The sequence below is a fragment of the Sycon ciliatum genome, chromosome 11, assembly GCF_964019385.1.
Source record: "Sycon ciliatum chromosome 11, ocSycCili1.1, whole genome shotgun sequence".
NCBI classification, from domain to species: Eukaryota; Metazoa; Porifera; class Calcarea; order Leucosolenida; family Sycettidae; genus Sycon; species Sycon ciliatum.
The window spans coordinates 24,520,208-24,533,560 of record NC_088653.1 but is presented as its reverse complement, the minus strand read 5'-3'; the positions used below and the strand labels follow the sequence as shown (position 1 = coordinate 24,533,560).

At 45.8% G+C, this 13,353-nt stretch overlaps 1 protein-coding gene across 1 annotated transcript; it reads right to left on the bottom strand.

Annotated features, from left to right (window-relative positions):
• Nucleotides 1-767: 767 nt before the first annotated feature.
• Nucleotides 768-13,110, bottom strand: LOC135827209 (EGF-containing fibulin-like extracellular matrix protein 1). Its single transcript, XM_065339738.1, has 6 exons — nucleotides 13,106-13,110; nucleotides 10,007-10,242; nucleotides 8,588-8,710; nucleotides 4,544-4,669; nucleotides 850-1,116; nucleotides 768-790 (listed from the first exon to the last, which is right to left on the bottom strand). Exons 1-6 carry the CDS (start codon nucleotides 13,108-13,110, stop codon nucleotides 768-770), a joined length of 780 nt encoding a protein of 259 aa, XP_065195810.1.
• Between the last annotated feature and the right edge of the window lie 243 nt (nucleotides 13,111-13,353).

The window sequence follows — 13,353 nt, the reverse complement described above, 5'->3', positions numbered from 1 at the left end:
CAAGTCACTAGTCACTACAAACTGCGACAATTTTGATGACGCGGAGGAAGTATTTGTTGTATGCGATGTTGTGTGATCCGGGAAACATGAACTTTTCCTAACACATTGCTACCAAATATTTGCCTACTCATAGAATGAGCCTAGCCATCCGTTTTCCACATAAATATACAGATAGGCGAGGGAACAGGATAATCGAACACACATGCTGTATGTATTCATGCATGGTATATGCTGTAAATCGGTAACCAACGATTTTCTTCCTGATGGCGAGGGGTCCGGATAAAAGAGGACCGGATAGGCGAGGTCTGACTGCTGTGCTACAGCACTGCTGAATGAAATCCAGCCGTGGCACTCAGGTACGCGCCGGGGCGTTGCCCAGCCCTACAGTCCATTTCAAAACTATACGCGTACCTAGGCAAAAACCGTTATGCCAGCATCTATACCACATAAAATCTGTGATCACTTTGTGCATACATTTCTCCAAATTAGGCGTCTGTTATCCAATCGTTTAGAAACTATAGGAGAGTAATTGTGGAGCGGTCCTGAGCAATATTCCGAAAACTATTCTCAAAAGGTCCAGCCAAATATTTCAAAAACCCTACGCGTCTGTAGTTTTGAAATGGACTGTAGACCTGCCAACACTGGGCTGCAGAAGAAGGTGCACATTTGAGTGACATGACTGGATTTCATTGAGCAGCACTGGATGACTGCCATTTGCTGGTGCCTTGACCAGACTGTTGGCTCTGCAGGAGCTATACGCCTGAGCTCTATTCGAACATGGTTAAATCACCTGCCAGCACACATGTAGAATATAACACATAGCATTGGAGCATAGCACGCCATACTTACTTGCACAGGCAACATTATGCAAATCTTCGCGGGACGCAGTACCTTGGTCAAGGAATACCCGTCTCAGCCCGAATGGCTCGGCAAACATCCGGAACCACACAAAGTCACTGATATTCGAATTCTTGGCTGCCTGGACAATCATATCTTTTTCCTTCGTTCTACTTGGTATCGCTAACCCTAGCTGAGAACATAATGAAGCGGCCCTGGAAAAACTCATTGCCGGATAATTGACTGGATCAAGTATGAGAAGATTGCCTCCGTACTCTCCTGCAGAACGACAGTACACAAAAGTAGAATGTGCACACCGTTGGTAAAGCCATGACATCGTTGGTAAATCCATGAGTAAACTTGAAGATGGGTGATGCTTGGGTTAAAGGGTGATGCTCGGGTTAAAGAGCACCACACGTTGACTTGGACAAGTATCAGGTGAAATGTACATAAGATCTGCTTTCGGGATCAACGGCGCAACAGTCCATTCACCTGAGCCAGTCTCGTTGGCTCTTGAAAGCCCAATTTTGACAGAATCGAGGCACAAAAATCCGGGTTTTGAATCCGCTTCTCCACACATTTTGCCATGGAGTACCTGTCCAAATTTTGGTAAAACCAGGCTGATGTTCTAATTCCCTGTGTCCTTTGACTTTTCTGGTATCAGATTCGGTTAGGAATAATTGCACGTTCCACGCAATGCAGGATGAACTGTTGTTTTCATGATAGCTATAAGTGCACGCACTGTGAAGCGATTAACTTTCGCGGTGCGCAAAGTTTGCGTTTTCATGAATTGGGCTGGTTCACGATGAGAAACTTTGGCGATTTTATCTCTTCATTTGGATCTGTTACAGTCTACAATCAATGTACAGAGCAGTTTGCGGCGATTTATATTCACCAATGTGTGATGGTCGCGAAAATAGTGAAATTTTATCTCTAGCGAAAGCTTCTCACTTGACAGTACCGTAAAGTCTTGTATAACAGCCGCGGCTTCTATGACTTTCTTGGTGAAATGTTGCAGGCTTCTATATGAGACACGCTTCTATACAAGACAGGTATCTCTATGTATGTCAACACTAAAACCAGGCTTATGTGTGATTTGATGGGCCCAAAATTGCGGCTTCTATTCGAGGGCGGCTTTTCTACAAGACTTTACGGTATATGTGGTGTAACTGGAGTCCCACTAAAATAATAGGGTACCACTTTCCTATGAATGGACTGTAGCCAAAGCTCTCCACGGGCGCCAGACTTCGTTTCTAGAGCAAGTAGATAGGATGTTATGATATGGAGAAGCACATTGGGAATGTACTAAAAATATGCAAACTCTACAGGATTCTATCTACGGCGTGCTAGTGTGCAAGAACAAGACCGCAAGAGTGAGCAATGGAGCGAGTACCAACATTTGTTGCTACAGCTGTACCCTTGTTAGTACGACATTGGTTACAAGACCAAACTCAGTAGCAGACAATGGTCAAAATCCACTGACACCTGAAACACGTACATTCACGTCCGGGCAGTAGATAGTACTCGTTATAAGATAAACAATCTGAAACCCTCGTTGTTGTCCACTAACGAGGGTAATTATTTTTTTCCTATTTTCGCACACAATATTTTTTTGGCTACCGTTCTGCTTTCGTTTCGAGTGAATTTTTCAAGTACAATTAGTAGTAGAATGAAGCTGAAGACACCACTGCAGCTGTACTTGTGGTTGATTAATATGGTGATTTCCTGATAAGTCCAGCGAGGACGAAATGTCGTTGCTATTTCATCTTCTATGTGCCATGCGCTACTTGATGTACCAGCCTGCTATGTCGGATACCACCAACCATGCATCGACTAGGCGCCAGGCACGAACTGATGGTGGTGGTGGTGAGAAGGAGAGCTCTGTGCCAGAACTTTGCAGCCTAGAGAGCGTGTGTGGGCAGGCGTGTGTTTACTGCCATATTGCCAGGTGTGTCTTTACCACCATATTTATCAACCACAACTAGTAGTAGTATAAAATATACTTTTTTCGTGCAAATTTTCGCATTTTTAATTTTTTGGTATTTTGGTAAAAAAAACGGGTAGACCTGTTCATTGTTTTCCACACATCCTCCTTACAGTGTCTGCTCTAGGATTTCAAACCAATCGGGTACACGAGTAGATCTACCTGGCACAACTCTTGCAACCGAGTCAGTACCGGGTACAAGACTCAAGTGCGGCTATTGTACATCAGGGAGCATTAGAACGCCCTGACTGGGTCCCAACCGGGTCACAATTGACCCCCGGTGTTCTTTTCCCATGCGGTCCCAACCCCAACTGGGTCGCCGAAACGGCTGACCCGGCTCTGGAGTAGGCGCTGGTTTAAAGCACCGTAGCGATGAAGCCAGTCATGGCAGATAAAGGCTAGAGTGAAGCCACCACGCCCAGACAATATGTTTTAAAAGCAGGAAGGCTTGGAAATCGCTACAATTTCCCCTGGTAATTAAAGTACGAATGAAGCCGCTATGCCCGGAAAACTCGGCTTCCCAGCAGAGTCTCACTCAGACTGTGAAATTATTTATTACACCCGGACAATACGTTAATTCAGCAGGTAGGTTTGGGAATCACTACAATTTCCCCTGGTAATTACACTCAAACATCTCTTATCTGGACTACTCAGATGTTGGCAAGTCTCTGCACCTGCCACCTTCAACTTGAGTTGCTATGACAAAAAGTGCACTGTTCTCGAATTTTTCCTCAATGGCGTGCATGCACATGCTCCTTTTTAAATGTCTTGTCCTTGCCAATCTCTGCAGTTCACACATTCAAAATCGATGGATTCTTTTTTAAATCTGGGACAAGTGCAATACATGCCAACTTCATCAAAGCTTGCAGTAGTATGATGCACGGCAGGTGGGATTATCCTGACGTGCAGGAAAATCTGATATGTCCATTCATCGGAAACTGTCCCGCTGGCTTTTGAAAGTCGGATTTGGGTCGAATTGAGGATCAAAAACTCACTTTAAATCTCAAAAATTTGGGTTTTGGATCTGCTTCTCCATACATTTTGCCATGGCACACCGACCGGTCCGAATTTTGTAAAACCTGGCTGAATTTCTATTTCCCTGTTCTTGGACTTTTCTGGCCTCAAATGTGGCAAGGAGTAATTGCACGGGTCACACAATGCAGGATGTATTGTTGTTTTCACGATATCTACAACTACGTGAGAGAGACACCAAAAAGTTAGGGCCTGGTCAGACTGCGGCAAAATCGAAATAATCCTGGGATTATAATCCAAATCTCCATAGTAACTTGCCACCAGAGCGGCAAAAGCGAGAGTTGACGCTCCAAAAAAAAAGCTAGAACGGACCACGCTTTTCCGCTCCAAACAGGATTTGGCGCTGATACGCCATTGACGCTGATAATCACTGATTTTTTCATCTCAATATCGAGTTGCTAATTGGCCACGGACAACAACAAAACTCATAACTTTTTTTATTAAGGATGGTTGCAAGGATTGCACTGAAGGTGTTGGCGATCCCCAAGGTGAAAGAATTTGACGTCGTTCGTGGAGATTACCACTTGACGCTCGAAATGAAGTTTGAATTTTCATTCTCCTCACATGTGTAGTGTGATCGCGATTCAAATTCTGGACGCTTTTCCGTTTTCGCCAGGCAACCAACATTTGCCGCAGTCTGACCAGGCCCTTAGGGTGCCAGTTTCCAATGAATGGACTGTAGCTACTTACTGGCGCAAGCTGATTGGAATGGTTGGTAGCCAGGACTACAGCACGCGAAGGAGCCGGGAGTGTTGGAGCATGACGTTGATGTCAGACTGCAGTTGCCGCTCGTGGGCCCAGCGCATTCATCAATATCTGCAGTATAAGCATAGTTGAACCACAACTGGTGTGTTGTTACCTTCTCATCCAGGCAACCGCCGTACAGCAACGCAAACTCTTGATTGTGCGTCTCCTTTCATATCATTTCTTATATAGACAATAAACGACGAGGGTGCAGGAGGAGAAAGGAAATGCAAGACCGAAACAAAAAGGTGAAGGGAGAAGACACGAAGAAACTTCAAAGAACAAGCAATGATAAAGTGACGCCAAATCAGGATGACCATTCAGCGACCAATGCATACAGAGTACATGACTTAGACCAAGACAACCAGACCACGGACGAATCACACATGACTCTCACTCCCAGACCAAAACTAGCACTGCGCATGCACGCGTGCCTGTCACGCTCTCCAGGCCAGGATGTCAGTTGCCCCTGCCACAGTTCCGGTCTTCGGGTCGCTGCGCTTGGCTTTTGGCAACACAGACAGTGAATGGCCAGATTCCCACTTCCCAAAAAAGTCGAATACACCACGATTCAAAGCGCTAATCGCGATCATTTTTCTTTGGTGCCTCCTTTGATCTTGCCATCAAGATCTCCCGAGCAAAAGTAAGTTAGGCGGTGTTTACATGAGGCGTTTCAACCCGGGTTGAGTTCGACCCGGGTCAGATTTGAACCCGCCATGTGCATAAATTGAATGGCGCGTTTACATGACGCAATTGCGCTTGACCCGGGTTGAAATTTCGACCCGGGTTGATTTCAACCCTCCCCCAAAGGAAATCAACCCGGGTCAAGAAAATCGTACAAACGTACTTCTGTGCGTATCTCGCACCAGGTTTGAACTTCAACTGTCTTCAACTGTCTTCATGTAAACGCTCACCTCTTTTGTCTATCGTACAGACTTTCAACCCGGGCTGAACTCGACCTGGGTTGAAATTTCTCATGTAAACACAGCCTTAGATATCGTGATTGGACTGGGTTTTACCTGTCAAAAAGTGCGGGGGGGGGGGGGATAAGCGACAATTGCGATGAGCCGGACCAAGTAAATGCAACCATCTGTAACAATTCTCACCCCAGTCCCAGCGAATATTTCCTGCGCTGCGTGCTCGAGAGATGGCTTCACCAGAAGAACTGTTTTTTTCCCGGATTGTGGTGGTACCCATAGTCGGGTCCCAGCTGCAATAACTTAGACCAGACCAGTAAAGGGATGTGGCTTGAAGGGTGCCAGCAGCGGAATCATCATCAGCGTACCACAGCTGGGTGGTGCTTGGACATTCGTGTGAAAGTTTGTTTATAAGAGGCATAACAGCAACAGTGTAAATGGCCATCGCAAAGGGGTCGCCCTGGCAGATCCCCTCATGGGAAAGAAATTCGCCCCCATCCGCTACGAAGAGGCGGCACGGCATCTATCAGCAGCACGGCTTCGGTTTCAGGAAGACTTTCAATAACCTTCATTATAGCTCGCCCTATAATCTCCTCCCCAACAGCTTTGGGTCTAACCCCTGGGGTTTTATCAATGGGGATCAGGCGGGCGGCAGTGAATGCCTCCATGAAACTCGGCTCGATATTCGCAGTACACAATACGTGTGCCGAATCCGCCAATGCAATGCAATGTCGGTTGGAAGCTGGGCCGAAGCACGTTAGCATCCTGGTCCAGGCCTCCAAGTCTAATCCGGACGAACCAGCGTCGCCTTCATGGACCTGCTAACAAACTTGATGAGGCTTGGCGTGATGCGCTCGAAGAGTATTGGGTTCACCCGCTGTGAGTCGGCTGGCACCACCAATGAGCCAGGAACCGCCAGTGAAGATGACGGGTGCTTGTCATACAGTACCTCACGCACAGTCTTGTCACCACCAGCCGAGTCCTCCATCCCGAGCACTGAGCCAGGTGAGTCATCACCCACGATCCGCGCTGCAGAGTTAATCTTCCCTGTGAATACTTGTCGACTGAAGGTTGTATCATTCACTGTATCAGGCAGTTTCTGGCGACGGTTTCCAGCGGGTAGGTGTGCTTGAATACATCTTGCTTCGTCCAGGAAGTCCTCAAACCTGCCACATGACCACGATTTCAAACTTCGCGCGATTTGGGTTGCATTCTCAGCAGCTCGGGATTCCGGGTGAGGTCGCTGTAAAAGTGTAAAATCAACACTACTCCCAACCCCACCTGCACATGTGCACACACACATAAGACTTGTGTGACTTTTAAAAGAGAGCATGTCTGAGAAAACCAGAACATATGTGCAAGTAGGTCTCTCAGATTTTGCTCGAATTTTGCAGGTAGGTTTGCTTTGGGGTGTAGATCGACATTCCAAAGCCCGCGCAAAACCTTTTGAAGGGAACCATGAAATTGGCATACCCCTCAATATTGGCCCAATATTGGCACGATTTATGAGTCTACAAACGAGCCACGGCACAGCGTACAAAAACAAGCTACGAACAAAACTCCATCAAGCCAACATTACCTCACCTTAGAAGACTTCTTGGGGCAGCACCACTTAGCCACGCCAGCATCCCAGATGACGAGGGCAATCATCCCTTGACGCCACAAATGATCGTCTTGAAAATAGCCCAATTGCAAGCGCTGATAAAACAGCGAGCTACGTCCTCAATTAGCAAACACTATACTGCGGCAGGAGATTGGAGCGGACGACTTCACTGGTCCGAGTTCGAGGATCTCAAAATTCTCTATACGCCGTGAGCAAGAGTGCATAAACAAGAGTATGCAACTGTGGTTATGGGTCAGTGCGCGGCGCGCTGCCTTCATTACGTAACTTGCCTTCATCACGCTCTGAAAGCATGCATTCAAACTCACAATTTCTCGTACGAGCCCATCTGTTTTTGCTCGATTCGTTCCAGTACCTACGCAATCTCTAAATTCTGGCGCTTGAACTCCAGTTCCGTACGAAGGTTCATTTCAAACCAGAGGAAAAGTGCGGTGTTTGATTTTCCGCAGTGCGCGGACTGCAGCTGAATGATGTAATGAAGGCAGCGCGCCGCGCATCTGGCCCATAGAAAAGAGATCACAGTTGCATACTCTTGTTTATGGACTCTTGCCGTGAGGCATATGGTCAGAACAGTTTTGTTAAGACAAGCCGACGCGAAGTCGGGGTGATGTGTAACGCATGTCAAAGGGCTGCCAATGCTAACAGCTGCAGCGCCCTCTCGACAGTGAAGGTAATCGACTGCCCTCTACATAACCCCACATTTTTGGCAGAAACACCAATCTTTATTTGATTGTCGACCAGTGAAGTTGTCCGCTCCAATTTTCTGGCCCTCACCAGGCTGCGCTTCTACCAGGGGCACCTCAGGAGGTCCTCCATGTTCCTTAGAGTATTGTCGCAGTTGTAAAGCTTGGGAATGTTGACCAAACATTGTTTTTCATCACCAGAAATTCAAAGAACTAAGATCTTCAAATGCAGAGAATTTGAATACTAATCACACGTGACTTCATTAAAACCATCAAAAGAGGAGACAAACTTGGCCCTCCCTGGCTTCTTATATCGACTTTTGGGGTCTAGTTTCCGCGATTTCCCATCTCTCGGGGGCCATATAAGGCCCCCATGAAGAGAACACACAATAGAAAAAAATTCTCGGAGTGCCCCTTTAACCCTTATCCGCCCGACCAGCCAAATATCTACGACTATCCTTCGATCAGTAAATCCATCATATCTCAGTCATTTCTTGACCAAATTTCACGATCGAAGGGTCTATCGCCATTTAATAGAAAACAGCGTCTCGAACAATCGCCGAAGAGCTACGACACTCCCTTGCAACGATATCGTCCGCCGAAAGTAAAATCACGGCAATTGCAATTTTTCTGCGTTCGGGAACATTTCAAAGTCAGATTTTTTATTTTTGCATGACATGTTCTGTACACAAAAATTCAAAGTCCAGCGATGGGGGAGAGTGATATGGCAAGACAAGACGTGGCCAGGGCATGTGTGGAAAGAACGTACCTGTACAGGAAAATCCATGTCCAGTAAATCCAGGCTTGCAAACACATGAGAATGTCCCAGTCTGATTAGTACAGTGAGCATCACTGCTGCATGTAAAATTCAGTTTTTCGCATTCATTAAGTTCTGGACAGGGGTAAACACCAAGGCATGAACAACAATGTCTTATTGTGGACAGAGAGAGAGAGAGCGAGAGAGTTTTGGAATTTCGGAACCCCGACACAACACACTTTCTAGTTCTTCAAAAACAGTTCTAAGTTTTGAAACTGAAAGAGAGAGAGAGAGAGCGAGAGAGAGAGAGAGAGAGAGAGAGAGCGAGAACGAGAGAGGGAGAGAGAGAGAGAAAGAGGGAGAGAGAGAGAGAAAGAGAGAGAGAGAGAGAGAGAGGGAGAGAGAGAGAGAAAGAGAGAGAGAGAGAGCGAGGGAGAGAGAGAGGGTGCGAGATGGAAAGAGAGAGAGAGAGAGAGGGAGAGAGAGAGCGAGAGAGAGAGAGAGAGAGAGAGAGAGAGAGAGAGAGAGAGAGAGAGAGAGAGGGAGAGAGATAGGTAGAGAGACAGGTATAGAGAGAGAGAGAGAGAGAGATAGGTAGAGAGAGAGGTATATATATATATATATAGAGAGAGAGAGAGAGAGAGATAGTTCGTTTCAAGGGGTCACCAATTGATGCGTCTAGCACATCTACATTCTAAAATCCACCGGGAATCCACAGGAAAACTGCTCATACTACATTGTTATTATTCATTGCAAAAGAACACCGAAAGGCCAAACCGCATGGTGAAGACTAATGGCGAATGACTACTGAAGGATTCGAAGGGTCTATCGCCATTTAATAGAAAACAGCGTCTCGAACAATCGCCGAAGAGCTACGACACTCCCTTGCAACGATATCGTCCGCCGAAAATAAAATCACGGCAATTGCAATTTTTCTGCGTTCGGGAACATTTCAAAGTCCGATTTTTCTTTTTTACATGACATGTTCTGTACACAAAAATTCAAAGTCCAGCGATGGGGGAGAGTGAAATGGCAAGACAATTTGGATTCTGCCCGCAGATCTGGCGCTGGGGCAAGTTTGGCAAGTGGGGGCGCTCGACTTGTGGCTTTATAGATGTTGAATGTGGGCTCTGTGCATTCGTCGCTGACGGACCTTTCTAAGAAGCGCAAGATCATGGAATCGGCCGATGGTGAAGTTTTGATAATTTGAAGGTAAAATATGTCGTGAAATTGCAATTTGGGCCTGCGCAGCGATTTTGATAATGCGTAAATGATCACCGGTGCACTGCAGGCAGTCATCTTGGGTATATGTCATTTCCGGTACATTCCTCGTTTGCCAAACAATATGAGCCGCCTGCCAAATTCAATATAAAAAAAAGAAAAAAAGTTGTGACTGAAGACGTGGCCAGGGCATGTGTGGAAAGAACGTACCTGTACAGGAAAATCCATCTCCAGTAAATCCAGGCTTGCAAACACATGAGAATGTCCCAGTCTGATTAGTACAGTGAGCATCACTGCTGCATGTAAAATTCAGTTTTTCGCATTCATTAAGTTCTGGACAGGGGTAAACACCAAGGCATGAACAACAATGTATAATTGTGGACAGAGAGAGAGAGAGAGAGAGCGAGAGAGTTTTGGAATTTCGGAACCCCGACACAACACACTTTCTAGTTCTTCAAAAACAGTTCTAAGTTTTGAAACTGAGAGAGAGAGAGAGAGAGAGAGAGAGAGAGAGAGAGAGAGAGAGAGAGAGCGAGAGTGAGAGAGCGAGAACGAGAGAGGGAGAGAGAGAGAGAGAGAGAGAGAGAGAGAGAGAGAGAGAGAGAGAGAGAGATAGAGAGAGAGAGAGAGAGAGAGAGAGAGGGAGGGAGAGAGGGAGAGAGAAAGTGAGAGAGAGCAAGGGAGAGAGAGAGGGTGCGAGATAGAAAGAGAGAGAGAGAGAGAGGGAGAAAGAGAGAGGGAGAGAGAGAGACAGGTAGAGAGAGATATATATGAGCCCCAGCCAGCAGAAACCTGAACATGTGTAATTTTTTCAAAAATTATTTTTCGCTCGAAATCGATTCTACACTATTAACCATTCAAGTTATCAAGTTTGGTGACAATCTGATAAGCGAAAGCATGGAAAATAGAGTTTGAAGTCACACAGGTCAAGATTCGGTACAGTTGGCGCAGCATCCATGCCCAGTGACTCCATGCAAGTTGATGCTACAGTTTCTGATTGTGATGTGGAACAGGTACATGTTAGTAAATAGAATGCAAGTCAGGCTTGCCCTCTTGATGCTGCAGGCATGAGTAGTTCAGAAGTGTGACGATATTCCGTATACACCACTACCTTCTTTACAACACCAGAGTGCAAAACGATGATTGGTGGCTGGCCTTCCAAATTGTGTTCAGGGACCTCTGTGCTGGCAGTTTGAGCATTATCCCAAAGCTTGCCATACTGATAGATGAACTGACCAATACCACTGACATCCACTCCCTTGCACACTTTCACTCAGACCATGATTTCAGCATAATTGCATTTCAATGATATGAGCGAATACTCGCGTTTTGTAGCACGTGAAGATGTTGCCCCAAAGCATTCAGCCAGTTTGACTTTTAGGAATCCCCTTTCTCAGCACAGGCAGCAGCCAGCTTGGCGTCGTCTGGCAAGGTAGAGTACTGATAATACTACGCTCTGTTTTGCGCCGTGAGAAGCCCTCCATGAGTGTCTGCAACATCATTGTTGTCGATGTAGAAATACGGATCGCTCAGCGGGTCGACATTCAGCTTCTCCTCGCAGTCGCTATTACTCCAGCACTGACTAGCGTCGCCACCAGTATCCAGTGTCGATTTTATGAGGGCTCTTCGTTGCTATGAATATGAGACTCACCACTGCTGGACAAACTCAGCGAGATCGCCACCAAAGAAATAATTCCGATCGCGAACTAACTTTCAGCGTCGCTTCGTACAGGGAGTCTCACGCTGACAACTCTGGACCTAAGTCCTTGTCGCGACACCTGTCGCCATCGCTGTGTCTAAACTCAACCTCCGTTTGACGAGCTCTCACCTAGGGCTAAAATCAATTGACCAGACTCATTTGAAGACATTTGAAACTCCTTTGACAACAAAGACACCCACTCGATCGAAAAGGAATCTTCAAAAGCCAGCTCACTGCGCGTCCCAAACTTTGACGTCACATTTTGATGATTGATATCAAGTACACAAGTGCTGGTTTTCGCAGGCCGGGGCTCATATATATATATATATATATTTAAATGGAGACGTAGGCGAACAAATTTTATATACACACAACCACAAGGTTGTCAATTTCATAATACTAAAAGCTTTTCACCTATTTTCATCAGTAGTTACATGGGAATGAGCAAGAACGAAAACGAAGCCAGAATTTATACTGGGGGTAGAGAATCAGCAAGAAAATTCTTACATGCCTCAAGTTCACACTACACTACCATAAGAATGTATGGAGCAGTGGAAACATGCGGGAAACAACACATGAGGGGAATGCAGCACCAGAACAAACACGTGATAAAGTTGTCAGTCCGGTTGCAGCTTGAACAGCCATAGCACCTTGATGTGCTTCTTTTGTCGACACAGTTCTGGCCTCAAACTGCGAATGTACAGCGCCTCCAGTGTGAATCGGTGCGCGCTGTTCCGGGCTGGTGTGATGACGCTGAAGCTGCTGTTGCGTTCCTGCGGGATGCATTCTGGCTGCGCCTGCAAATGCTTTGTGATGGCGCTATCACTTGTTGCCACACGTTTGTCAGGCGGTTTCTTGTACAGCTTGTCTGGGATATGCTGCTTGATCCTTTCCGAGAATCGCTGACATGTCTCACCAACGTACGTCCGCTCACAGCAACACGCATACTTATAAATAAAATTACTATTTTCAAGAGTTGGTGAAACATCCTTCGCGATAGACCTGAATGCGGGTCTGGTTGTATAAATTACAATGGGCGATACTGTAGGATAGCAGTTCAAAATTGCAGCTTTAATCTTTTTGCGGAAGGCAATGCAATTTTGCCCTTTCCACGGCAATTTTGTGATAATACGCGTTGCAGATTCAAGTTGTGCAGAAGCTGTATCTGGGCTATAGTCTGTTTCAAAAAGATTAGCAATCAGGTTTTGGTCTTAAAAAGTATGAAGATAAGGGAAAATTGGACAACGAAGTACATAAAAGGGCTGGTTAGGGCACGGCAAATTGTTCTGTGAAGGTTTCGGAACAATTGGACCAGCCGTTAAAGAGTTAGAATTTCGGCCAGGTTTCCGGCCTTTTCCCATGGTTTACAATTTGCCCTGGAAGCCAGTATCGATTTTTCTATCAAAACCCACGATTTATCTTTTCCTTTCTGGCCTTGTGGTTATGGATGCTGTCTGCTGACCATGAAGTTGCGAGTTCAAATCCCAACCTATCTTCAACTCACACTTTTTTTCATTGTTTTTTTGGTGATCAAGCAGACTTGTTGTTCACGGTTGTTGTTGTTGGAGCTCCCGCTTCCTCTCGAACTGACTGACACTTGACTGGCTCACGCCATGTGAACACACCCTCAACACTGAAACGGTGTGAGTGAATACGGAAGTCATTGCGCTGTAGCTACATGTACGTGTTGAATTTTTTTTTAAACTTTTTTTTTAACTTTTTTTTTTTTTTTTTGTACATCTAGTAGACTATGTAGTAAATTGACCAAAAAGAAACAAAGAAAAATGATGAATACACCGGCACATCGATCGATCGATTTCTTTTTGAGAATTATTTTAGTATTTTCAAGATCGCCAAT